Source organism: Garra rufa, chromosome 21, assembly GCF_049309525.1.
Source record: "Garra rufa chromosome 21, GarRuf1.0, whole genome shotgun sequence".
NCBI classification, from domain to species: Eukaryota; Metazoa; Chordata; class Actinopteri; order Cypriniformes; family Cyprinidae; genus Garra; species Garra rufa.
This window is the reverse complement of record NC_133381.1, coordinates 33,728,775-33,755,129: the sequence shown is the minus strand read 5'-3', so window position 1 is coordinate 33,755,129 and position 26,355 is coordinate 33,728,775. Positions and strand designations below refer to the sequence as shown.

At 35.3% G+C, this 26,355-nt stretch overlaps 1 protein-coding gene across 1 annotated transcript in view; it reads left to right on the top strand.

The window, feature by feature from the left end:
* Positions 1-4,190: 4,190 nt before the first annotated feature.
* LOC141295397 (unconventional myosin-VI-like) overlaps positions 4,191-26,355 on the top strand; it is an 86,010-nt gene continuing 63,845 nt past the window's right edge. The window contains exons 1-5 of the mRNA XM_073826603.1: positions 4,191-4,323; positions 17,480-17,621; positions 21,615-21,684; positions 21,816-21,889; positions 26,172-26,301. Coding sequence (XP_073682704.1) covers positions 17,505-17,621; positions 21,615-21,684; positions 21,816-21,889; positions 26,172-26,301 — 391 coding nt within the window. The 5' untranslated portion in view covers positions 4,191-4,323; positions 17,480-17,504. The remainder of the gene's footprint in view (positions 4,324-17,479; positions 17,622-21,614; positions 21,685-21,815; positions 21,890-26,171; positions 26,302-26,355) is intronic.

The following is a 26,355-nucleotide window of genomic DNA, read 5'->3' as shown; positions in this document are numbered from 1 at the left end:
TAGCGCCACCAGCTGGCAGCAGGAAGTTTGGCACATATAAATGACTTTGGCATATTTCTCCTATAATTACTGCATTAAAAGCATACTGCCCACAGTTCGCTGTTTTCCTAAAGCCACCGGTTGGCACTGAGCCCAGGTGTGAGGGCCTGTTCATTGCCGTTTGCAGCTTTAATTAAAAATGTTATTTGTTGTGAAAGACTCAGGGAAAGTTCACCTTACCCGTAAGACCTTAGTTCATCTTTGGAAGACAAATTAAGATATTTTGATGAAATCCGAGAGCTTTCTTACCTTTCTGTGCATAGAGAGCAATGAAACTGTCATGTTTAAGAACCAGAAAAGGACATTGTTAAAGTAGTCCATGTGACATCAAGCTACGACAATACCTTTTTGTGTGCAAAGAAAACAAATGACAGTATTATTCAATAATTTCTTCTCTTTTCTGTCAGTCTTTGACTGGTACTCTTGTGAATGTGTGGTGGAGACTGACATGGAAGAGAATAAATAGTTGAAGTCTTTATTTTTGGTTTTCTTTGCAATGAAAAGTATTCTTGAAGCTTCACAACATTACTGTTGAACCACTGATGTCACATTGACTATTCTATCAATGTCCTTACTACCTTTCCAGGTATTAAACGTGTCAGTTGTGTTACTGTCAATGCAGGGTCAGAAAGCTCTCGTATTTCATCAAATATCTTAATTTGTTTTTCCAAGATAAACAAAGGTCTTATGGTTTGAAATGACATGAGGTTGAGTAATTAATAACATCATTTTTATTTTGGGTGAACTAACCCTTTTAGATAAGCACTAGGCCCAAATTTAGGTACACATGCAATGAATAAATACTTTTTGTCCCCCAAGTACATGGCTTATACATATTCTAAACTCATAAGTTCCTCCAGACTCGCTTCTGTCTCTGCTGGAGGGCAGAGTTTTTGTCTGTTCATGCAGATGATCAGATTGGCATCTCGCACGATCAAGACAGATGACCGTCTGCCTCCCAATACTCAAATTGAAATGCTTGATGTATTTCTGTGTTTCATCCTGGGCAGGAATATTCGGGAGATAATGAACCACCTGATCCCTGAACACTTCAGAGTATAATATTCAAGACCGGGGAAATCAAATGTAGAAAAATAGTAATTTGTTTAAAATCTATTGGCTGACCCAGCCTAATATTGCTATACAGTCATTCTTCAAAGAGTTAATGTGCACACTGTAGCAAGTGTGAGAATTACAAGCAAATAACTAAGATTTGTAAGACCAGAAAGTTAATTAAATTCTAGTTCAAAAGAAACGCCTAATAGCCTGTATCATTTGATCAACTTTGAAACCTTGAAAACGACCACCTGTGATGGCCTCACCTTCTTCCCCTCTCTTGAGATTGCATCCCTGCTGTGTTCTCCATATGAGAAACTTCCTTTATCTCCTTTACTTCTGAAGTGTTAGAGCTAATGAGACTCTTTGAGTGGATCATGCACTCAACGCTCAGTTATTACTTCAGTGCTTTGTGGAATTACCCATCTGCCAGCAGGCCAGCAGCATATGGAATGAGCTGTAATTTAAGCTGAAATGTTTTGAGGGATTGGTTACCACTGAGGGTACAAGGAGGGCAAACCCAAATACTGAATTTGCTGTTTGTGTTGTTTAATTTTTTATTATTGATTTGTTGAAGCCAAAAGTTTACACACCCCTTTTAGAATCTTCAAAATGGTAATTTTTTTTTAGCAAAATGAGGGGCATCATACAAAATGCATGGTATTTTTTTATTTAGTACTGACCTGAATTAGATATTTCACCTAAGACATTTACATATAGTCTACAAGAGAAAATAAGTTGAATTTATAAAAATGGCCCTGTTACCTGAATGATTCACACCCCCTTTTTTTTGTTTAGTTATAGTTCATGAGTCCCTTGTTTCTCCTGAACAGTTAAACTGTTCTTCAGAAAAACCTGCCAGTCACAAATTATTTTTTTCACCATTTTTGTGCATTTGAACCCTTTCCAACAATGACTGTATGATTTTGAGATCCATCTTTTCTCACTGAGGACAACTGAGGGACTCATATGCAACTATTACACAAGGTTCAAACACTCACTGATGCTTCAGAAGGAAACACGATACATCAAGAGCCCCTTCAGAAGCCACAGAAGATACATGTTTCCTAGAAAACAAAATAAGTTAAATTTACCCTTATCTTCAAATTCAAACAGTTTTCACCTCGGCTCTTAATGCATTCTTTCCTTCTGAAGCATAGTGAGCATTGAAATTATTGAAACGGAAATTATTGTTATTATTATTGGGCCTTTCCAAATCATACCCATTCTTAAAGTGTAGTAGCATCTAACAAGTGATATGAATGCTCCTGCACTAAATTAGCTAAATGCAATGTACAAATCAGTTTTTTGCTTTGTCATTATGGTATATGGAGTGTAGATTGATGTGGGGGGAAAAGTCATTTAAAAGCAATTTAATATAAGGCTGCAACATCACAAAATTTGAAAAAAAAAAAAAAAATTAAGGAGTTTGAATACTTTCGCAAGGCACTGTATATAGTCGTTCCAGTACTTTGATTTATTTCAGTTTTATTTTCTCTCTCTCTATATATATATTTAAAACAACAAAAACAATTTTTAATTTCACTAATATGTGTACATCTGTTTAATTAGTCAGCTTTTTTGGTGCTTGTTTACCTTATAAATTCACTGTGCTACTTCCAGAAATTGTTTGAAATTGCATATTCCGACTCGAGTTATACATTATACTTTCTTGTAAATGTGGAAAACAACCAGAATATCTCCCAACCGGTATATAACACTCCTCCTCGCCTCAGAGTTTTTCATTAGACTCAGTGTTTAACTAAACATTCTAAGGCAACAATATCATTAAGATGAGTCACAGTGTCTGGAAACCAAGCTGTTCTTCTGTTATATGTTCGCCTATGTTGTGTTACTGGCATATGTGCTCTGGAGCACAGCGTACGATTGTTTTTATCTCCGCAAAGCTCCTGGGAAATGCAAAAGTCAGTGTGGCATTAAATCTAATTAATGGTGTTTCTTCATGCTCCCCAGATGACAACTGTAAAACTCCTGTTTTGAAACACTTTAGTTGTTTCTGAAGAAATTGATGTTTAATATTAGTAAATACAAGATATCATTTTGTCAAACCTGGTCAGATATTACAATACTTCATAACTATGTGAGACTACTTTAACCCAAGCTGCTAGTTAAACTGCATAAACACCCTAAGCAACATTTCAGCATGAAGTCCTATAGAAAAAAACCTAAAAATTGTTTTTCTCATAGCTGCTTTCCTCAGAAATTTGATACAGTGCCACGTAGTGAGATATCAGGTGTCCTAATTAGATTTACAAACACAAAGTCTGCTTTCAATGAGGTATTACATTTCAACTTAGGAATACTTCTATAAGTTTTGAATTACAAGCCAATAAAATATTAACGAGTCTCCAGTTTGTATCAGTTGCGCACCTTTTAGTAACCATGACAATCCAGAAGGCAACTCTTCTTGACTTTCTCCTCATTTCTCAAACGACACATTTTCATCTTAAAACACTTTATCAACAATAAATTGAGATTTCTTATTAGAATATCATTTAATCATTTAATACATTGAGGCTTGGTTCATATCTGTAGGCCATTTTCCAATAGGAACGTGAGATATTCTTTGTAGTGTGTATATTTGTAAAGCCCCTGTTGAGAGAAATGTGCTTTTGTTAAGTCCCACAACGTAACGATAAAATGAAACATTTCTTTTGATTAAACTCAATTTATGTGTATTTTCTCGTTTATATACTACACACTCATTAAAACAGTCGTGATATTTCACGTATAACACATTACTTTCAAAGCAAACAATGTTAACAAGTGTTAAAAGTCATGTTATTTTAGTTATTAGACCGATTAGACGAATGTAGAGGCTGTGTCTCAAAACCCTAGTGAGCTCCCTACCTAGGCCGCTTTTTGCGCCGTCTTGTAAGATGTAAACTTAAAAACGAACCAATGAGATGCAAACGCACTGCGCGTTCCTGTAACAACCAATGACTGTATGACGCCCACATGAGCTGTATAGATAGTCCGCTCCCTGTGTTTTGAGACACAGCCTGGGTCTGTCACAGCTACCGTGTCACCACTGAGGTCGCTGTTATTCCTGTAGACTTCAGTCTGAAGCCGGACACACTTAGAGGAAGGACAGCGGCTTTGAAAAAGGGAATATTTAACATCGAGGGAATCTGTCACCGCTAACCGGGACAGTCTGTCGCTTCTCTGTCCACAAAGACAGCTGCTCTTACCGGACTTAAAGATAATGTAAGTGACTTTAATGACTTTATTTATTGCGTGGTTTCTATTTAGAGCAGATAAAGGCTTGTTGTTTGTGTTAAGTTGTGTTTAATTGCTTTTACATTGGCGAGCTAGCATACTGCTAATGAATGAGTCTATATTATTAACAGTCGTAAGATAATTTTCAAGCATCATTTGTTTTAGTAACAAGCAAAATTGTGTTTAAATACTGGATTTTTGATACTTTTGTTTGGTATTTGCAAATATTACATGTAATAATGCTTTTAGTGTATCGGAGATAGTTATATTTACTCATAGTTTTGCATTTGCTTGTCTTTAGTTAAATTATTTAGTTTTTCAACAAAGACATTTGCTTTGTTTTGATAAGTTAAGTGTGTGAGCAAAGTTTTCCAGAAGATGAATAAAGGCTATATGTCATGGAAACTCGACTGGTTTTATGATTTGTTAAGGAGTTTAACTTTTGTGTTGTGATGGGCCGAGTTATCGCATTTAATTGTGTTTCATTCACATGAATGATGGATGCTTTGAATACTGTTTTAGGTGATTGTAAACTTCGGTGTCTGCGCATGCGCGACTGCTCTGGTTAAATGTCGCAATGGTTCCACCTTTATAATCCCTCTTCGGTCTTTCCACGAAATGTGTGTAAACACTGACTTTAAAATTGCTATTTGCTATAATTGCTATAAAAATGCATACTTTTTATATATAAACTCATATCTGAGTTTAGATTATTATTAAAATGTATTATTTAATAAAATGCACTCTTAAATGTTCATTTTATTTAATTTTAATATTAAGCAATCATGAAATTAATTAAACAAAACATATATTATTTAATAAAATACAAACGTCTATTGATATATTTTATTAAAATATATAACTCATATCTGAGTTTACAGATATGGTAAACTCAAAAAGTTGCTTATTTGAGCTTCCATGTTTATTAATAATAAATTATAAATAACATTATTTCTTTAATAAAATGCAGTCTTGAAACTTATCAATAAATAAATTAAAATGTTTTTTATGTAAACTTTTATGTATTTTATTAAAACAGTATTTTTTTATATATAAACTCATATCTGAGTTTGTAAACTCAGACGTTTTTTGCTTCTATTATGATTAAGAATGATTAATAAATGATAAAATATATATTTTAATTAAATGCAATCTTAAAACTTTTTAATATAAATAAATAAATGAAAAAATATACTATATATTTAAATATACTATATATTTAATGAAATGCAATCTTAACTTTTTAATATAAATAAATAAATAAAACAAATAAAATATATTGTGTAATAAAATGCAAACTTGTATTTATGTATCTTATTAAAATATATTTTAAAAAATGCATATTTTTATATATGAACTTATATAAACGAGTTTACAGATATGGTAAACTCCAAAGGTTGCACATTTGCGTTTTCATGTTTGTTAATTATTATTAATAAATGTTTAGTAAAATATTTAATAAAATGCAATCTTCTCTTATTGCAAATAAATAATGAAATAAAATGCATTATTTCATAAAAAAAAAAAGAGTGCAAGTATATTTGTCTGTATAATTCTGTATTTTTAGCTAAGCAGAATTATGAATATTTTTTATTCTGGTGTCATATAGAAGAAATAGAGAGAAATAGTAATTATTTAAAAATAAATATCATTTTAACTCTTTTTTGGGCTTTGTTTTAAGTATTATGAGAGTATTGTACCATATATCAAAAATGAATTGTGACAGAAGTGTATTATTACACCCCTAATATGTGACCCTGGACCACAAAACCAGTCTTAAGTAACATGGGTATATATGTAGCAATAGCCAAAAATACATTGTATGGGTCAAAATTATCGATTTTTCTTTTATGCCAAAAATCATTAGCATATTAAGTAAAGATCATGTTCCATGAAGATATTTTGTACATTTTCTACCATAAATATATAAAAAGTTGGTTTTTGATTAGTAATATGCATTGCTAAGAACTTCATTTGGACAACTTTTAAAGCGATTTTCTCAATATTTAGATTTTTTTCCACCCTCAGATTCCAGGTTTTCAAATACTTGTATCTCAGACAAACATTGTCCTATTTTAACAAACAATATATCAGTGGAAAGCTTATTTACTCAGCTTTCAGATTCAGAAATTATGACTGATTTGTCCTGTTTCCTGTTTTTTTTTTTTTTGTTTTTTTAAATCGGAACTTTTTACAGGTGCTTTTCTTGTATTCTGAATTTTGCACATCATTGTGTTTTAAGGTTAACAGAAATGTTCATAAAATTACTGGTAAAAATAAAAAATTTAAGATTTCAACTATTTAAACATTTTAAAATGGAAAAGGAATCTCTTTCATGAATGACATTGATAGGAAAAAGAAAACACACACTCAGCTGCCCTGTATTTCTATAAATGACATCCCTGCCTTTGTACAAAATAGAAATGTCCTTCCATCCCTGCTGAGGACACACAGTTATGCAAAATAAATTTTAACCGATCATCAAAGTAATACCTTTCAAAAAATTATACATAATCATGATTTTGATGCTTGAAAGACATATTAGTTTTCTTTACCAACTAGAACATGCATGCCAGCTAATAAACATTTGGCTTGATAAGAGTAGTTTTTTTTCAGGTCTTGCATATTAAAACACTCATTTGAATATTTATAGAACCCAGCAAGAGCAGAGTAAAATGTTGGCTTTGGAAGTCCCAACGACACTGGCCTCTTTGCATCCTGTTGCGTCCTGTTTTCCATATCCTCTCTGGCTATAAAGGGAGCAGGAGTGGAGGAAGGAGGGGGGAGGGATACAATATGTGTGCTACAGGAAACTCACACAGCACTTTGACCCCGAACCATTGCATATGACAGTGTCTGTACTGCTGTCATAATTATGTGCAATTACTCATCTCTCTATGACTGCCTCACTGCAAACATGTAGCTTCAAATAGATGGATGTTTATTTGATGAAGGAGCGATGCGCCAAAAAATGTGGGAAAATAAATATCTGTTGTTGACTATCACATAATGCAGACGTGGAGTGTTTCTCACAGTTTCGCTGTTATTTTGGATCTGTTGATTCTTGTGGAATAGACTGTATCTGAGCCAGGCTTACATTGCCAAGATTGCTTTGAAAGGAGATGTGTGACAGATTTAACCTTTTTATTATATTACATTTGTATTATTTTATTAGATTTTTCATTACAAAAAGTGTATTGCATCCTTTTTTTGCACCAATATTTGCATGTCGCTAGGCAACTTTTGTTTGGAGGTCCTAAGTTAATTTTCTCTTTCATCGCCATATCACTTATTTCAGTGTCTCTCAGGGATTTCCAACAAAGCCTTCTTCATTTTCGATGGCTATCTGCACAGAATATAGCCATAAAACATTTTTATTGTGCGTCTAATACAGCCCTGTTGTTGTGACACGTAATTATTAAGCTTTTATCTAAATTAAATGTTGTGTAAGCTTATTATGATTAGGTAATTGTTATAACAGATATACAGATTTACAGGAAGACTCTGCATCTAGGTTACCCACAGTTCATCCTGATAAACATTACATCTTTTTTGGTAAATATGGAACTTCCTTCTTTGGAACTGGTGGAGCTATTGAGTTTACATGGTTATCTGGTAGCTGAAATGATTAACCATGTAGACTATAATACTGTATAGCTGTTGGCTCTTATTATATCATATTTGAATCCTGCATGGAAAATCTAAGTGTAGGGCATTGTGCTACATGAACTTTGGACTCATTTTGTTTTTAAGTACTTTTAAATTTCCTTTTTTCCACTGGATCGCTCATAATAGGGTCACATCTAATAAATAGTGTGTTACTGTGTTAAAGTCACAAGCAAGAGCTCGGATGAGTTGTAGCATGTATCGATCTATCAATGAGTAATCAGGCTGGTCGGATGGTAGCTTTCAAAATAACTAAGGAACAACATTTAATTATATGGAAATTAGCAACAACAACAAAAGGAGCTGTCTTTAATTAGAGCAACCTTCCTGAAGAGTTAATGCTGCGTTCAATCAAGTCCTCCTGGGACGTTCATAATTACGAGTTGACACTCGTGAACAAGATGGCAATTTACTTTTTCTACATAAAATTCAACTATTTTTAACTCTGCATCTACAAAATGACAAATAAGTGTGCGTCAATGTGTTTTTGCTTTTTTCTGTTTTTATTCAATGTATGAAGGTGATGTACTGCATCACTATACGGCGCCTTGCAAAAGTATTCATATTTTTTCACATTTTGTTTTGTCGCAGCATTATGTTAAACTGCTTTAAATTAGTTTTTCCCCACATCAATTTACACTCCATACACCATAATAATGACAAGGCAAAAACCAGATTTGCAAATTTTACTAATTTATTAAAAATAAAACACTGAAATAAGTACATTGCATAAGTATTCATACCCTTAACTTAGTACATATTTGAAGCAACTTTACAGCCTCAAGTCTTTTTGGGTATGATGTGACAAGTCCTAGTTGTTCCAATCGTCTTCCATTATGGAGGATAATGGAGGCTACATGCTTCTGGGAACCTTCAATGCAGCAGATTTTTTTCTGAACTCTTCCCTAGGTCATTGCCTTAACACAAGTCTGTCCCTGAGCTCTACAGGCAGTCATCTTGACCTCAGGACTTGGTTTTTGCTCTGATATGCATTTTCAGCTGTTAGACCTTTTCTGAGAAGTGTGTGCTTTTCTAAATCATACTCATTCAAATGAATTTGCCACAGTTTATCTCCACTCAAAGTGTAATGTAGTAACATCTAGAAGCAGTATAAATGCTCCTGAGCTAAATTTCGAGTTTCCCAGAAAAGGTTATGAATACTTATGCAAAGGGATCTTTTCAGAGTTTTATTTCTAATAAATTTGCAAAGTTGTTACAAACCTGTTTTGTGCTTTGTCATTATGGCGTATGAGATGTAGATTGATGTGGAAAAAAAAGTAATCTAAAGCAGTTTAACATAAGGCTGCAACATAACAAAACGTACCAAAAAAAGGAGTATGAATACTTTCGCAAGGCACTGTATATTCTATGGTAATTATACAATAATATACTATTTTGTATATGATACTTATAATAAAATAATCATTTGATTAATTTGAACAAATTTACCATCAATAGAGACAATCTATTGTCTTTGGCTTCGTCCATTGCATCCAACACAATTTTTCACTGACACGCCCTCAACTCTGAAACTCTGTGCTTAAAGAAAATTTCACGTTTTTACTCATAACAACGTTGTGGTGGCGTCCATGCGTGTTCAACTCGTAAATATGATCTATCCGACATGACTTGAACGCACCATAAGTTACAACCTTTTTTCAGCACACCTGTCTGCAATTAAGTAGCCCTGAAAACCTTGATTTGTTGATCCAGGTGTGTTGGATTAAGGTTGAAGTTGAACTCTGCAGTATGGCAGCTCTCCAGTAGCAGGGTTGTAGACCTTTGTTGATACAAAATTTTCCTACAAAACTCAAAATGGCCAACACCCAAAAAGGCCAAAATAGGATTAGATACTGTTCTATTGGTCATGTCATTCTGAATCTAACAAGGCCAGTCTTTTGATTTTTGGCCAAACTGTTTTATATCTTTTGACCAGTAGGTGGTGTTGTGGCGAAACTACCTATGCACTTATAACAAGTTTGGTCAGAATTGTCAAATTTGTTGGATTGCTTTACAAAAATGGTTCAGTATATCAAAAAGCTTTTGATAGCTTTTTTTGATAACAACTTTTGATAACCAGAATACTTTAAAGGAAAACTGGACAAACTGTCTAGGACAAGTTTGATATAAGAGATGAGTAGATATTTCTGAAAAATCTTGAAATTAAACAATTTGTATGCATTCAACTCTGTATCATCCAAGGAATCAGAAGAAAAAAACAGTTTTTAGATGTTACAGTTCAAAAGTTATTAGCAGAAACATTAGTGTAAGTTTGGCCTGTTGGTGGCACTAAAAAAGTTTGAGTAGAGACTCCAAATTTGCTGTGATTAATTGTGACCCTGGACCACAAAACCAGTCATAAGGTTAAATTTGACAAAACTGAGATTTATACATCATATGAAAGCTCAATAAATAAGCTTTCTATTGATGTATGGTTTGTTAGGATAGGACAATATTTGGCTGAGATACATCTATTTGAAATCAGAAATCTGAGGATGCAAAAAAATCGAAAAGACTGAGAAAATCACCTTTAAAGTTGTCCAAATTAGGTTCTTAACAATGCATATTACAAATCAAAAATTACATTTTGATATGTTTACAGTAGGAATTTTACAAAAAATCTTCATGGAACATGAACTTTACTTAATTTCTTAATGATTTTTGGCATAAAAGAAAAATCAAAAATTTTGACCCATGCAATGTATTTTTGGCTATTGCTACAAATATACCCCAGCGACTTAAGACTGGTTTTGTGGTCCAGGGTCACAATTATGATACTGTCTTCTATCCGTGTGCCAAATTTAAGAACTTTCTCACAAATGATTCTGTAAGATTTATAACAAAATGTTAAAGCATTTAAAAAATACGGCATTGTACTACAAAATTCAAAATGGTCCACGTTTAAAATGTCTGACGTAGGAAAATTTGGTATCGTTTCATTCGCTACTCTGAATCTAACCAAATCACTCTTGCGATTTTTGGTAAAAGTGTTCAGAAAATATAAACAAAAATGTCACATTTTTATGTTTTTACCCGTAAGCTGTGCCAAAACTGCTTATGTGACCTCAAGACACACTTGGTATAACACCTACCAAGTTTGGTCAGAATCAGCCTCTTGTCCATTTTTCAACTTTGTTAAATTCGTTATGGTTTGGTATATCAAAAAGCTTTTGATAACTTTTTGCCAGCATTGTATGAAGATGATGTAAGCCAATTTTGGTAAAAATCAGATAAACTGTCTAGGACGAGTTTGAAAAAGTAGATTAACTCAAAAAATTGTGAGAAGTTTTTATATGCATTTGACTCAGCATGAGCCAAATAATCAGAGAAAAAAATTGCTTATAGACCTCACAGTTCAAAAGTTATTAGCAGAAAAATAAGTGCTAATTTAGCCTATTGCTAGAGAGTTTGAGTTAAAGACTCTTTGAAATATATGAATTTTGTTGTGGTTATTGATGAGACTGTCCTCTATTCATGTGCCAAATTTCATAATTTTCCTGCAAGCGATTCTGTAAGATTCATAACAATACTTTAAAGCATTCAATAATACAGCATTTTACTACAGAATTCGAAATTGTCCATGTTCAAAATAGCTGACATAGGAAAATTTGGTATCATTTGATTTGGTATGCTACTCCAAATCTATCAAGATCACTCTTATAAATTGTCAGAAAATAAAAACAAAAATGTCAAATATAAACAAAAATGTCAAATCTCTTGACCAGTAGGTGGCACTGTGTTGAAACTACTCATGTGTACCATGTTTGGTCTGAATCTGCTAAAGCCTTGTGAAGATACAGCCTCGTCCATTTTTTTGTGAATTTCATCAAATTCGTTAACACACTTTATGAAAACAGTTTATTGTATCAGAAAGCTTTTGATAACATTTTACCAGCATTGTCTGAAGATGATCTAAACCAATTTTTGGTCTAGGACAAATTTGGAAAAGAAGTTTTCTGAGAAGTTTTTATATGCATGTGAGTCGGCATGAGCCACGAAATCAGATGAAAAAAAGACTTTTGCTTCTTATTCACTGTTCAAAGGTTATTTGGCCTATTGGTGTTGCTAGAGAGTTTGAGTTAGAGACTCCAAATTTGCTATGGTTAATATTAAGACTGTCCTCTATCAGTGTGCCAAATTTCATAACTTTAGTGCAAATGGTTCTATGGACTGCCATAGACTCCCAGAGCGGGAGGAAAACCAACAGATACATAATTAATTCACTCACATGGATCTCAAGTTGGAGTTCACAAATGTTGGTTCACAACACCTCACCAAAAATAGTCATGAAATGTCAGGGTTGTTTTTTTTATGCTTATCCATTACTCATGGAAAAGTCAAGAAAATCCATTACTTGTGGAAAAGTCAAGTCATGGAAAAGTCTAACAGCTCCACAGTTAAATATATGTTGACATGAGTCCATGTTGGAAAGACACACATTGCAAAGATGAACATAATCAACAGATCATTATGTTTTAGTGCATCTCATCTCAAACTCGAGCATTCTGTGAGAACTAACATGCCAGATAGTTTTCTGATGAGTAATGCTCCAGAACAGAAGCATATACCCAAGCCTTGTTCTAAAGTCTTTGTTCCTTTCAAAAGACTCATGTGAGACTCGAGTGATGGCACAGATACACTTCTGAGCATATAATGAGGTTAGTTAGCATGCTTGACAATTGATAATTGCGCCGTGGGGAACTCTTGGGACTGGGCCATCACCAGAGTGCCAGAGAATGGGAAATGTTGCCCTGGACCAAATCTGCAACAGTTATCACGTCGCACAGCAGACGTCTGTGATGTGAAGTCAGTGCTGTAATCTTGTCAGGTATAATAGTGCCCTTGTGATTGGCCATTATTGGTTTTGTAGACTTTGACAGCAGTTCAGTTACAGGTCATGTAGTCTGTGGCCCTCAGTGGATCTTGTGGATCTCATGGATGTCATCCACTGCTTCAGACAAATCACCTGAACTTAATAGGGAATTATATTGAACACTGTAAGAATGTCAGATCAGAGAGAGATCAGATAGGGCCACCAACTGTTCTCTCAAGAGGAGAGCCTGTGCAGATAAAGATGGCTCAGAGAGAAGAAGCGTCAATCCTCTATTACAGGATAAGCCCATACCTGAAGGGAATAACAAGATCATTGAAAAAACATATGGAGCAACAAGCCAGGAGACTAAAATACCTCAACAGAGCTGTTGTTGAAATGACAAGTCCTTGAACCACAGTAGATGGCACATTTATCTGAGAATGGACTCATTTTCCAAAACATCATTAGATGGCATAAAAGAACACAATTTTTACTTTTCGTAATAACATAAGACCAGTCAAACCATAGTGGTGTTTACTAAGGCATGCATCACAGTTAAAATTGTTTATACTTATGGAATTTGAACAAACTGCATGATTTTCAATAGGGGTCGATCAATTATCGGTGCCGATATTGGTCATCTTTAGGGATGTAACAATATCAAAATCTCACGATACGATAATATCGCAGTATGAAGTTAAAGGCATAGTTCACCCAAAAATGAAAATTTGATGTTTATCTGCTTATCCCCAATGCATCCAAGATGTAGGTGACTTTGTTTCCTCAGAAAAACACAAACGAAGATTTTTTTAATGAAAACCGGTGCAGTCTGCCAGCCTTATCATGGCAGTGGATGGGCACCAAACCTTTAAAAGTAAACAAAAACATGCACAGACAAATCCAAATTACACCCTGCGGCTCGTGACGATACACTGATGTCCTAAGACACGAAACGATCGGTTTTTGCGAGAAACTGAACAGTATTTATATCATTTTTTACCTTTGATACACAGCCACGTCCATCTGTCATGAGCACGAGTTTGGCATCAGTCACGTCACATGTGCACGCGCTTCTGGCCTAGCATCACAATATGAGGTCCGCGATACAATATTTATTGCAATATTTAAAAAGGCAAATGAAGAATTGGAAAGTTTTTGTACATTTTGTACATTTTAAAGTTACATTTTTCTAATTAATGCACTTTGACAGTTAATAATTAAGAGCTCAGATACGTTTTTAACTAAGAAAGCTTAAGCCTAAGAATTGACTTGTACCTAAACTTGAAAGAGGACTCAACCCTCTTTTTATTTGTGCTATTCTGTCTCAGTCTAAATTACATTCATACTGTTTTCATTCAAATGTTACCTATTTAAACTGCTAGCTGTCAGCAATTCATACTGCACTTTTAAGCTTTTATTATGACGAAAATGGCAGTAGAGCTTTTATTTAAATGGAGAACTCCAGCTTCAGTGAAAGCAGGCTTACAATAAGGCGTCTCACTACAAATCGAGTGAAATGCTGTAATCATCTGCTGTGAAAATAAAGCATAACTGGTGGTTGCATTCCCAAATGGTGCTAAACTCACAGTACATGCAATAAACAATCATTTCACAGTAAACTGATCCGTTCTGAGGTGTGGAAAACACTGGATCACGAGCTGATTGCCTGAATGAAGTGCACGCTTTACTTTTAAACGAGCAGCGAAAACACACTTGATGAAGAGATTAAGCCATATTGTGCTTTTGTTTTTAGTTCATTTGACAGATACTGTGCCAAAGCATAATGGCCCAAAACACAACTTAAAAGACCTTTTATGTTAGAATAAGAAGTTTAAATGTATTTGTGGTGGGAGGAGCAAACGACAGACACAGTGGGTGTGGCATCAGGCCTCGGAGAGGCTTTTATTAAACATAATAAAATAAAACAAGTGTCCGAGGGGTAAAAGTGTCCAAAATAAAAAGGGGATCTGGTGTCCTCGAGTGCTGGGGGTTCCGTGAAGTAGGGGCAGTTTTCGGTAGGGAAGCGCTCCCCGCTCAGGTCCGGGGCGCGAGGGGCGGAGGCTTCTCTAGCGGCATCGTCCTCCTCTGCCTACGCGGCACTTCTGGGGGAAGATCCTCACGGGTGCGATCCTCACCCGGACCCGTGGGGTCCGGCAGCTCATCCTTCGGCGGCGCTGGTTCCCTCTTCACCCCTTCCTGGACCCACGAGGACACCAGCGTGCATGCACGGGGGAGAGACCGGTCTCCTTAGAAGAGGCGCGCTCAGCATTTAAACAGCGGCGCTGATGAGGCTACGTTCAGTTCACGTGATCCTCATCACACGCCACCAGCCCGGGATGTTTTCCCGCCCCTCCTCTCCAATACACACCCACTCCCATCGGGAGCCTGGAGAAGGGCGGCGAATAAGGGACGGGGTGTTGATGATAATTAGGGGGGAGGCAGCCGATTGCCAAATTGCAGATAGAATAATTTAAAAGCATTTAAAGAAAGTTTTAGTCAGAGCCTTTGTTATTCTTAATTTTGACATTAACTTTCATTTTTACACCAGACATATCGGTTCAAAACATCGGTTATCGGTCTACTTGAGCTTTAATAATCGGTATCGGCATCGGCCCAGAACAACATGTATCAGTCAATCTCTTACTTTTAACTCACAGATGATTAAAAAAGGATATAATTCCCATATGCTTTTGTTTAAGGGCTTGCTTTGTTGATTGTAGGGATCCCAGAGTTCTTTATGCTGACTTATTTCACTTAATTTAAGAGTCAAGTTAGCATATGTGGCCTGAATAACCAGATGTATTTCCAATCGATTAAACTGAATCTTGTTTATATCTCAAACCAGCTCTTGAGTTTAAAGTTTGAGTCATCAGATTGAGATCTCTCTCACAGGCATCTTGGAGGGTGTTTACACCTGGTATTTCATGATTGTACACATCCAATCAGTAAAGATGCATGAAGTGATGAAATCTAAGTACTTCTATGAGACTTGATTTTTCTATGACGCATTGATTTTTGGCCAGTAAACAACTACCTCAAAAGGCCCAGCAACCAACCATAAAACCCTAGAAATTCCTTAGCAACCACTCAGAAAGCACTAAAGCTGTGCTTTTCATCTCTGACAAATGACAGAGGTTATTCATTTACAATGAGGATTAGTACAGGAGCTTTGTGACATTCCGACCAAATGGATACAATTTACGCTTCAGATGCATTGAAATAATCAAAGTTTTTCAGCTTTCAGACTATATGTGACCACCTGACAGGGTGCCATGTATTCTAATCAAAACTGTAAGTGTGAGGTGAGAATTACCAACACTTTTGCACTAAAATCACTTTCTGTAAGTAGCCTTACTGAATGTTGCTAGAAATTGTCAAAGGGTTAGTTTACCCAAAAATGGAAATTCTGTCATTAATTACTCACCCTCATGTTTAATGAAATCCAGGAACTTTCCTCTAAATGTAAACAATGTACGACACACAGGCTTTTTTACATGAGCAGCATGCATTCACTTCAGAAGGCCTTTATTAATGGATTAGTTCACTTCCAGAACAAAAATTTACAGATAATATTCATGTCTTTCTTTCTTCAGTCATAAAGAAATCATAGTCATAAAGTTTTTTGAGGAAAACATTTCAGGATTTCTCTCCATATAATGGACTTCTATGGTGCCCCAAGTTTAAACTTTCAAAATGCAGTTTAAATGCACCTTCAAAGGGCTCTAAACGATCCCAGCCAAGAAAGAATGGTCTTATCTAGTGAAATGATCGGTTATTTTCTAAAAATAATTTACAATTTATACACTTTTTAAACACAATGCTTGTCTTGTCTAGCTCTGCGATGCACATTCATACTCAGCACTCTGCTTCAAGACAGTTAGGGTAGGTCAAAAAACTCTCAAACTTCAAAATCATCCTACAATGCTGTTTTACCTTTTTTGTGAAGGGCTTTTGACCACTTTTTCACGTTCACTCAGTAAACTCTGGGTCAGTACTTCTGTAGCGATTTTGATTTATGTGGGTGGGGCGATTTTGAAGTTTGAGGAGAAAATAAGATGGGAGTTTTTGGACATACCCTCAAACTCGCGGGTCCCATAGAAGTCCACCATATGGAGAAAATTCCTGAAATGTTTTCCTCAAAAAACATAATTTGGTCATACTTTATTTTAAGGACCAATTCTTACTATTAACTATTAGCTACAACTTTTCCCTCAAAAAACTCCTAACTTGCTGCTTATTAATAGTTTAGTAAGGTTAGCAAGTTTAGGGTTGGGGGATCTAACATATGGTCATGCAGAATAAGGCCTTAATATGTGCTTTGTAAGTAACTAGATAAAAAAGTTTAATAAGTTTAAAAGTTAAAGTTTAAAAGTTAAAAGTTTTACATTTGTAGATGGATGGATGGACAGACAGACAGACAGACAGACTGATTGATTGATTGATTGATTGATTGATTGATGTGGCTAATGTAACAAGTTGTTTTGTTATTATCATTACCATTTTCTGTACTAGAGACAACCTTGTCGACCTTCACTTGCAGGATTCTAAAAGACATTTTGTTTACAGTCACGTGGTTTGAGTTAAACAAAACAATTACGTTTCTGTTGGACAAGCTTTGCATACTGCCAGCTGGTCAGTGTTTAAACTTGTGTACGTGTCTTCCAGAGCTGCGGTGTAGCTGCGGGGTGCAATGGAGGATGGGAAACCTGTGTGGGCGCCCCACCCAACCGACGGGTTCCAGCTGGGCATGATAGTGGACATCGGTGCGGATGCGCTCACCATAGAACCTCTCAATCAGAGAGGAAAGGTAAGACGACAGCTTTACTGCACTTGAAATGCATTTAACCAGTGACCAAGCAGGCCATTGATTTTACGCCACGTTATCATGCTTTATGCGTACATAAGAGGGAAAACTTAGCTTAGTTGCTAAGCACCTTCGATGCCCTATCGCTCCACTGAGACCAGAGTACCTCAGGCGATCACGTGATCAGGGTTTCTGCTGACGTGCTGAGTTTTTCCCACCACACGCTTGATTAACTTCATGATGTGTATAAAAGGCCTCCAGGTATCTGAGCAATAGGTAAAATGTGAGAACATGTGTATGTGGAATAGTGCTGTGCCATGTAAGGGTGTCACTTTCAGGGGCTTTGAATAAGTAAAAAGCTCTACCTACTGCAGGTGTGCAGATCACATTACACTCAGGGCAGGTTCATTAGACCAAAAAAGCCACCTGTGTCTTAACTGCTTACACACTCCCTTAGAGACTGTGGCACTGTGTGGGATATTTCTGAAAATGAAAAACCTCACAAAATCACATTGTGAGGACATTCTCATTATTAAATAATGTAATATCTTTTGTCTAAAAGTGGTGCAAGGTGTATTTTGGGGTTAGGGTTCATCGTTAGGAACAATACTTTCGATTCATTTAGATTAAACTTCCGTAATTTATTCAGAAATGTGTTAAAAATACAATTTCTACCAATAGACCAATAGACCTAGACCCAGTCCTGGCTATTGTTGGTGTCAGAAATGACAATGTGGAGCTCTCTAAACATGAGTGTAGGATAGTTGGCACGCAGATAAATTTTGCTCAATTAGAATAAAAAAAATCCACCTCTCTGCTCTGATCTGATAAAAGATGTTATGCAGCACCTTCAACTCAAACAGATTATTTTTTATTAAAAAAAGACATAATTTATTGAGACCTTTTATTAATTATTTTAATAAGACAGAAATAATTGAACTCAAACCTTACTGTCATCATGTTTTTTCCCTCTTTTTTTAGTCTTTCTTTTCTTTTTTTTGTTAAAACATGTTAACGTACACTACTGTTCAAAAGTTTTGCATCAGGGAGATTTTTAATTGCATTTATTTTATAAAAAAAAAAATAGTGAAATATTATATTTTAAAAATGTGATTTATTCATGTGATGCAAAGCTGAATTTTCAGCGTCTTCTGTATTACATGATCCTACAGAAATCATTCCAATATGCTGATTTATTATCAGTGTTGAAAACAGTTGTGCTGCTTAATGTTTTTCAGTATTCTTTGTTGAATAAAACGTTATGAGAACAGCATTTATGAAAATAGGAATCTTTTGTAACAATATACACTACCATTTAAAAGTTTGTGATCAGTGGATTTTTATTCTCACTTTTTTGGAAAAAAATGTATACTTTTATTCAGCAAGGATGTGTTAAATTGATAAAAAGTACTAGCAAATACTTATATTGTTAGGGAAGGGTTGTATTTTGAATAAATGCTGTTGATCTTCACTTTTTATTCATCAAAGAATCCTGAAAAATATGAAGAAGCACAACTGTTTCCAACATTGATAATAAAATAAATAAATTAGCATATAAAAATGATTTCTAAAGAATCATATGACACTGAAGACTGAATTAATGGCTGCTGAAAATGCAGCTTTGCTTTTGAAATCAATTATATAATGTTGATTACATTCATTTAAACTGTAATAATATTTCACAATATTACAGATTTTTCTGTATTTTTGATTAAAGTAAATGCAGCATAAGAGAATTCTTTAAAAAACATTAGAAATCTTATTGATCCCAAACATTTGAACAGCAGTTAAAATGGTAAAATATTATTTATTGTACACGGTAACATGATATTCGCTAAGGGAAACAAATTTAGTTGGAATTTTCTGTGCTAATTTGGAAAACCTAATAAAGACAATGCTTAAATTATGCATCTGTCTTGATGAGCATGGTCCCATTTTATTTATAAATAAAATAACATAATATTATATTAACATTACATTTAATATTAGTTCTTAATAATCCTTTGATATTATAAAAAAAAAAGCTCAATAAAGTTGGCGTGAAGCAAAAGTTGCGATTTGTCTTTTCTTCCAGTATATCCAGGAATCGATTAGATTGTGGTCATTTGTTGATTGCTAAACTCATGCGAGTGACAGATTGCTGTGGGTGATTAATAATAATGTGTTTAATTTTTATAGCGCCTTTCAAGAACCCAAGGTCACTTTTACAAAATAATACAAGCAAAAAACAAATAATACAAGCAATTGGCAAACATTTGATTGATTTTTGTCCTGTCCTGTCCCTCATGCTGGTGCTCATGTCATTAAAAAAGAGAAGAGATGTTGTTGTGAGCGGGAAGGGAGGTTATTTTGATTAAAGATTACAAGGGCACATGAATAGGAAAAAGTGTGCCTGGATAAATGATTTATAATAATCACTGCAAGTCTCTGAAAATATCAGTTTTTTTCACATGTTTATGACAAAGTCAGTTTAAGTTGTAAACTGTCATGTGGTCCAACTCCTCAAAATATATGAAAAATAAATTATGTAGTTATTAAAATAAATAATTTTTATGAATTAATAAATTTTACTATTCATAAAACATACGTTTGCCTTAAAGAAAGCATTTTTAAATGGCACATTGTAATTATAAAAAAAAAAAATTAAACCTTATGAAACCAACATGAATACGAAGAGTACATTTCGAAGAACTGCTTAAAGTGATAGATTTAATTTTTTATTATTATTGACTCTCTTATTTGTCATTAGCTATGTTTTTAATGTGCATTTTAAAGTATCGCATCAGAGTGATGGAGACATAAAAAAACAACAAAAAAAAAACAACAACCTTAATTTGCAAAAAAGGTTTGACGCTCGCTTGAGGTGGTTTTTGACTTGGCTGAAAAAGTGTTAATGCGAATAATGGGAGATGGAACAGTGTTTGCTGAATAATTTCCTCCATGCGCATCAAAATGGACCAGGATGGGATAACCTGACTAACCAGCAGACCGTTCTCGTTGCACAGCATCTCAAATGTTGTTTTGGTCATTTTGCAATGCCTGAGCCAGAGTCTGTCATCAAAGGCATCCACCTCTGAAAGTAAATGACCCCATTTATTGCATTTCATCTACTCGCTCTGAGGTGCAAGTCATTTATTATATATAAAAACTATTATATTCAGTGGCTTCTCATACTTTTCTTAGTGATATTTAGTGGCAGTTTATCAAGTGAGATTTTTCACTTTTTTTTGGATGGAAAAGGTGCTTATTCGCAAATGTTTCATGCAATAAGGTAAAGTCACATCTTAAGATGGAAACCGTTATTGGCACATTAGCTTTTATTAAACAAAGGAAAACAATGTGTGAGAAGTTCCCACTTGAATATATTAAGGTTGTTGGTGTTTTTTAGGTCAAATGGGTAGATGAAATCCTTGACATTGAGGTAGATAATAACTTACCTAATGTAAATGGCTTGTATAAATGTGAGAGAGTTGAATAATGTAAAGCAGGAAAGTCAGCAGGGCTGAGATGGGTTTTCTGGGAAAGGTCATCCTGTCTCATCTCGCTCTGAATAACGCACCTGCGTAATGGGCAGTTTTGGGTCTTTCATAATGTGTCATGTAATGGATTTCGCAGCTTATGTTCTCACCTTTCACATTAACATGACTTTACTGTTTCTTCTCCGCATTATGGCCGCCATTAGACACAATCAATCATGGCTGACCTACCACCGCTCTTCGATGTCATTTGCACAGTTGTAATGTATGAAGACCTTGAGTGTTTATAGCTTTACACCTCACTGAAAGTAACCAGACAGAGTCTGAAATGAGAGAACAAACGGCTGCCATCATCTACTTGTTTTTTGTCCCATTAATCATCTGTGTGGCTGTAAATGATGTGCGCTTTTAATAATATGGATAAATAGTGAAACAGGTAAATGTGGGGAGTTACTGTTAGGCCAGGTTTTTCATTTGACCAGAGGTCACAAAGTTGACAACGCTCATTTTGACTTTGCAGACATTCCTGGCTCCCATCAGTCAAGTCTTTCCTGCTGAGGATGATGTGAACAAACATGTTGAAGACAACTGTAAGTATATAACCTAGTTGGAGTGCATTAGCTATTAGTGTCATGTTAAATACTTACGTTTATGGTCTTCAATGACACTGTCGTATTTTCTTGGAATGTATTTACCTACAGATTTACATATTTACTTCCAGGTTCTCTTATGTATTTAAATGAGGCCACTCTTCTGAACAACATCCGTATCCGTTACAGCAAAGACTTGATCTATGTAAGTCAAACTCCTTTTCTGAATTGTTGTTTTCTATCATTTCTGTGACATTTTCCAAATACTTGGCTAACTCATAACATAAGCACAGTCTTATTTTACAGACTTAAAAGGGATAGTTCACCCAAAAATGAAAATTTGATGTTTATCTGCTTACCCCCAATGCATCCAAGATGTAGGTGACTTTGTTTCCTCAGAAAAATACAAACGAAGATTTTTAATGAAAACCGGTGCAGTCTGCCAGCCTTATCATAGACGTGGATGGGCACCAAACCTTTAAAAGTAAACAAAAACATGCACAGACAAATCCAAATTACACCCTGCGGCTCGTGATGATACATTGATGTCTTAAGACACGAAACGATCGGTTTTTGTGAGAAACTGAACAGTATTTATATCATATTTTACCTTTGATACACAGCCACGTCCATCTGTCATGAGCACGAGTTTGACATCAGTCACGTCACATGTGCACGCGCTCTAGCGTAGAATACGCAAACGCCGGAAGCCATCTGTCGCATGTATACGACACTCATTGTTTACACAGTGCACAGAGATTGTGGGTATAGTGGCTATACACAATGGTAATTACTTGCGCGTATCCTGGTTGTTTAAACCGATTTAAAGCTAAAAGATTACGTTTGCTTGCGCAAACTCATCCGGGACTTTTCGCTGATTTCCCCTTACGGCGTTTGCGTATACTACGCCAGAAGCGCGTGCACATGTGATGTGACTGATGCCAAACTCGTGCTCATGACAGATGGACGTGGCTGTGTATCAAAGGTAAAAAATGATATAAATACTGTTCAGTTTCCCGCAAAAACCGATCGTTTCGTGTCTTAAGACATCAATGTATCGTCACGAGCCGCAGAGTGTAATTTGGATTTGTCTGTGCATGTTTTTGTTTACTTTTAAAGGTTTGGTGCCCATCCACGTCTATGATAAGGCTGGCCGACTGCACCGGTTTTCATTAAAAATCTTTGTTTGTGTTTTTCTGAGGAAAACAAGTCACCTACATCTTGGATACATTGGGGGTAAGCAGATAAACATCAAATTTTCATTTTTGGGTGAACTATCCCTTTAAGGTGTGGTTACATTTGCAAAATTTTGCACATGAAAAAGGTTCATTATGTACTGTCAGTAGTGGAGTGATGAATTAAAATCTATCACCTAAACCAACCAAAAATTTTATTGATATTCAACATAGGGTAAATTGATTTTTAATGATTGCTTACAAACCCTTAAAAACTTAATCGATGGTATATGCTTTTGTTGAAGCCATCAGCCTGCATTATTTCAACCATGACCCATGATCAGTGTTGGATGTAACTACGTATCAAGTAATCAGTTACTGTAGTTTAATTACTTTTCCCTTGAGTAACGGATTACTCTTATTTTTTTTCTGTAATTTAATTACACTTACATCTTATGTAATCGAACTTAAGACTGTGTGTAGACTGTAGAACTTTTCTATACAATACACTAGTGGATTTAATGTCAAAATTTAAAGTCTAACCTTAAAATGCATGCTTTTATGTACCCTTCTCACTTTAAATACTGGTGAGTTAATAAGAATATTGGTAACACTTTAGTGTCCAATTCTCACTATTAACTAGTTGGTTATTAGCATGAATATTCCTGGGATATTGGCTGTTTATTATTACTTAAAGCACATATTAAATTCCTTATTTTGTGACACCTTATTCTAAATCCTTAATCCTACCCAATTCCTACCCAGTTCTTAGAATTAACAACTACTTTAAGTATTAATAAGCAGTAATTAGGAATATATTGAGACAAAAATCATAGTTAATAGTTAGTAAATAATGAGAATTGTATCAGCATGGCTGTGATTCGGCTGCTGATAAACAGCCATATTGCACTGCTACAAGTGAGATATTGCGTTTATACAATAGTTCAACAGCACACGTTTGTAAATAAAAAAAGATACAACAACGCAGTGTCTCTAAAAACCCTCTTTTGTGCAGAACTGTGGTTCCCTCCACAGATTAATATATAAGTTTGACAGTTTAACATGCCCCGTTACTAATTTGAAAACATCACTTTAGAACTAGTAATGAAGGAATATTGAGTTGCTTCATTAAAGGTTATTGTATTACTGTATTAAAAGCTTACTGTATTATGACAGAGAGATGGACTAAGCAAGTGTAATTACCTGCATCTGATACAGCATTCATTCTTCAGATCAATCTCATATTCAAAATAAAACATTAGTTGGAATGTCCGCTGAAGACAGCGATATCTTTGTCATAGTATTCTTTGATCTGTTAAGGGTGATTTCTGATGACAGCGCTGCTAAGTGCATTTGTTGGCTGCGTCTTACAAGGTGTTGTTGAAACTAAAAAAAAAAAAAAATGACTGGAATGAATAATATATTAATGAGACCAAAGACTGTCATTAGATTTACCGAAAAAATTAATTATATCTCATGTTTAACCACCATAGAGACATCAGAGCCAGTGGCAAATTCCATAAAAGCTGGCCGAGGTACATCTGCCAGTTCGTAAAACTACATTCCGTGACACAAAAACAGTATTATTTATGAAATTAGTAAGGATTTGGGTGTCCGCCATGACACTTGCTGTGAGAAATACCGCAAATTATGTTATCACTAGAATATTGCACACCTGTAAAAGGCTTTCATCCAATCAGGTTCAAAAACCAGAAAGAACGGTTGAAAAAAAGATTTTAATGCACTCTGAAATTGTTTAATGCACTACTAATGGTGCATTTGTCCTTACTTAGTGAAGACTTTTTAAAAATCTCTATAGAAAAAAATTATGTAAAAAATATACTACCAGATCCAAATTAAAGTCCATTTCCAGAACAGAAATGTACAGATAATTTACTTACTCCCTTGTCATCCTAGATGTTTGTGACTTTCTTTCTTCAGTCGATAAGAAATTATGTTTCTTGAGGAAAAAAAAATCAGGAATTATCTCTATATAATAGATGTCAGTGGTGCCCCCAAGTTTGAACATCGAAAATGCAGTTTAAATGCAGCTTCACATTGCTCTAAATGATCTCAGCCGAGGAAGAAGGGTCTTATCTAGCGAAACGATCGGTTATTTTTAAAACAAATTGACAATTTATATACATTTTAACCTCAAGCGTTCATGTTGTCTAAGTCTGCGTGAACTCTATTTTTTTCCGGTTAGTGTATGTTGTTAAGCTCCATCTCATTTTCTCCCCCAACTTCAAAATTGTTCTAAATTGCTGCAGAAGTAGCGTCCCAGTGTTTATAATGTGAACATGCAAAGAAGATAAAACATTGATGTAGGACAATTTTGACGTTGAAGAAGAAAACTAGACAGGAGTTATCAACTGTATTGATGGTTTTCAAACACACAGTTCACATAGACTTAGACTGGATGAGTGTTTGAGGTTAAAAAGTATATAAATTGTCAATTTGTTTTGAAAATGGCAGATTGTTTTGCTAGATAAGACACTTCTTCATTGGCCAGGATCGCTTAGAGCCATTTGAAGCTGCATTTAAACTGCATTTTGGAAGTTCAAACTTGGGGGCACCATTGAAATTCATTATATGGAGATAATTCTTGACATGTTTTCCTCAAGAAGTGGAAGTGGACTTCTTTACTGTTGCTTGCTGTCTCTCATTGGTTGGACAAACGGATAGTCCCACCCTAAGCTTGTGATGCTCAAATTAAATGATTCATGTTTTTCAAGCAGCATCGAGCCTACTTGAGTTGTCTCTGCATATTAAGCTAAGCACTTAAATTACATCATAACAAATTAATTTTCTGATTAATTAAAGCCTAATAAAATGGCATTTTAAATGTTAACACATTTGGATCATTAAATCTAAAAATTTTTTTTGCTTAACAATCACCTCAGGGCAGTATAGGACTTCCAGATTCACGCTAAACCCCTTAGATCTCATTGGCAGGCACGCCTGCAGGTACGGAGCTGATGGGCATGTTATTGTCGTGCTCCAGTAGCCCTTATTAGCCTCTCATCTGAGAGACGCCGGTCCCGCTGTCAGCGTACGCTCGTCAGCGCAGCGCCCGAGCCTGTCAGGAGACGGCCCAGGCCCTGCCCTAGTGTGACTGCCCGTCTCAGATGACCCAGCTAATCCTGCCCAGACGCTATCAAGTTGCCCAATGCACTTAATTAGGTCCTGTGAGGTAGTGCTGCTCCACACAGCACAGCTAACCTGAAAGTGTGAGGCTTTGAATGACATTGTTGGGACTGATATGTTGACAATCAGACACTTGACAATGAGCATGTGTGTGTTTTATTTCAGACGTCTGTGGCTAACATCCTGATTGCTGTGAACCCGTATTTCGACATCCCTAAACTCTACTCCCCAGAGACCATTAAAAGCTATCAGGGACGCTCTTTGGGGACTCTTCCTCCTCATGTCTATGCTATTGGTGGGTGGGCGTTTGAACATCTGTCTAATAGGACACTTGAGGATTCAGTTCTAA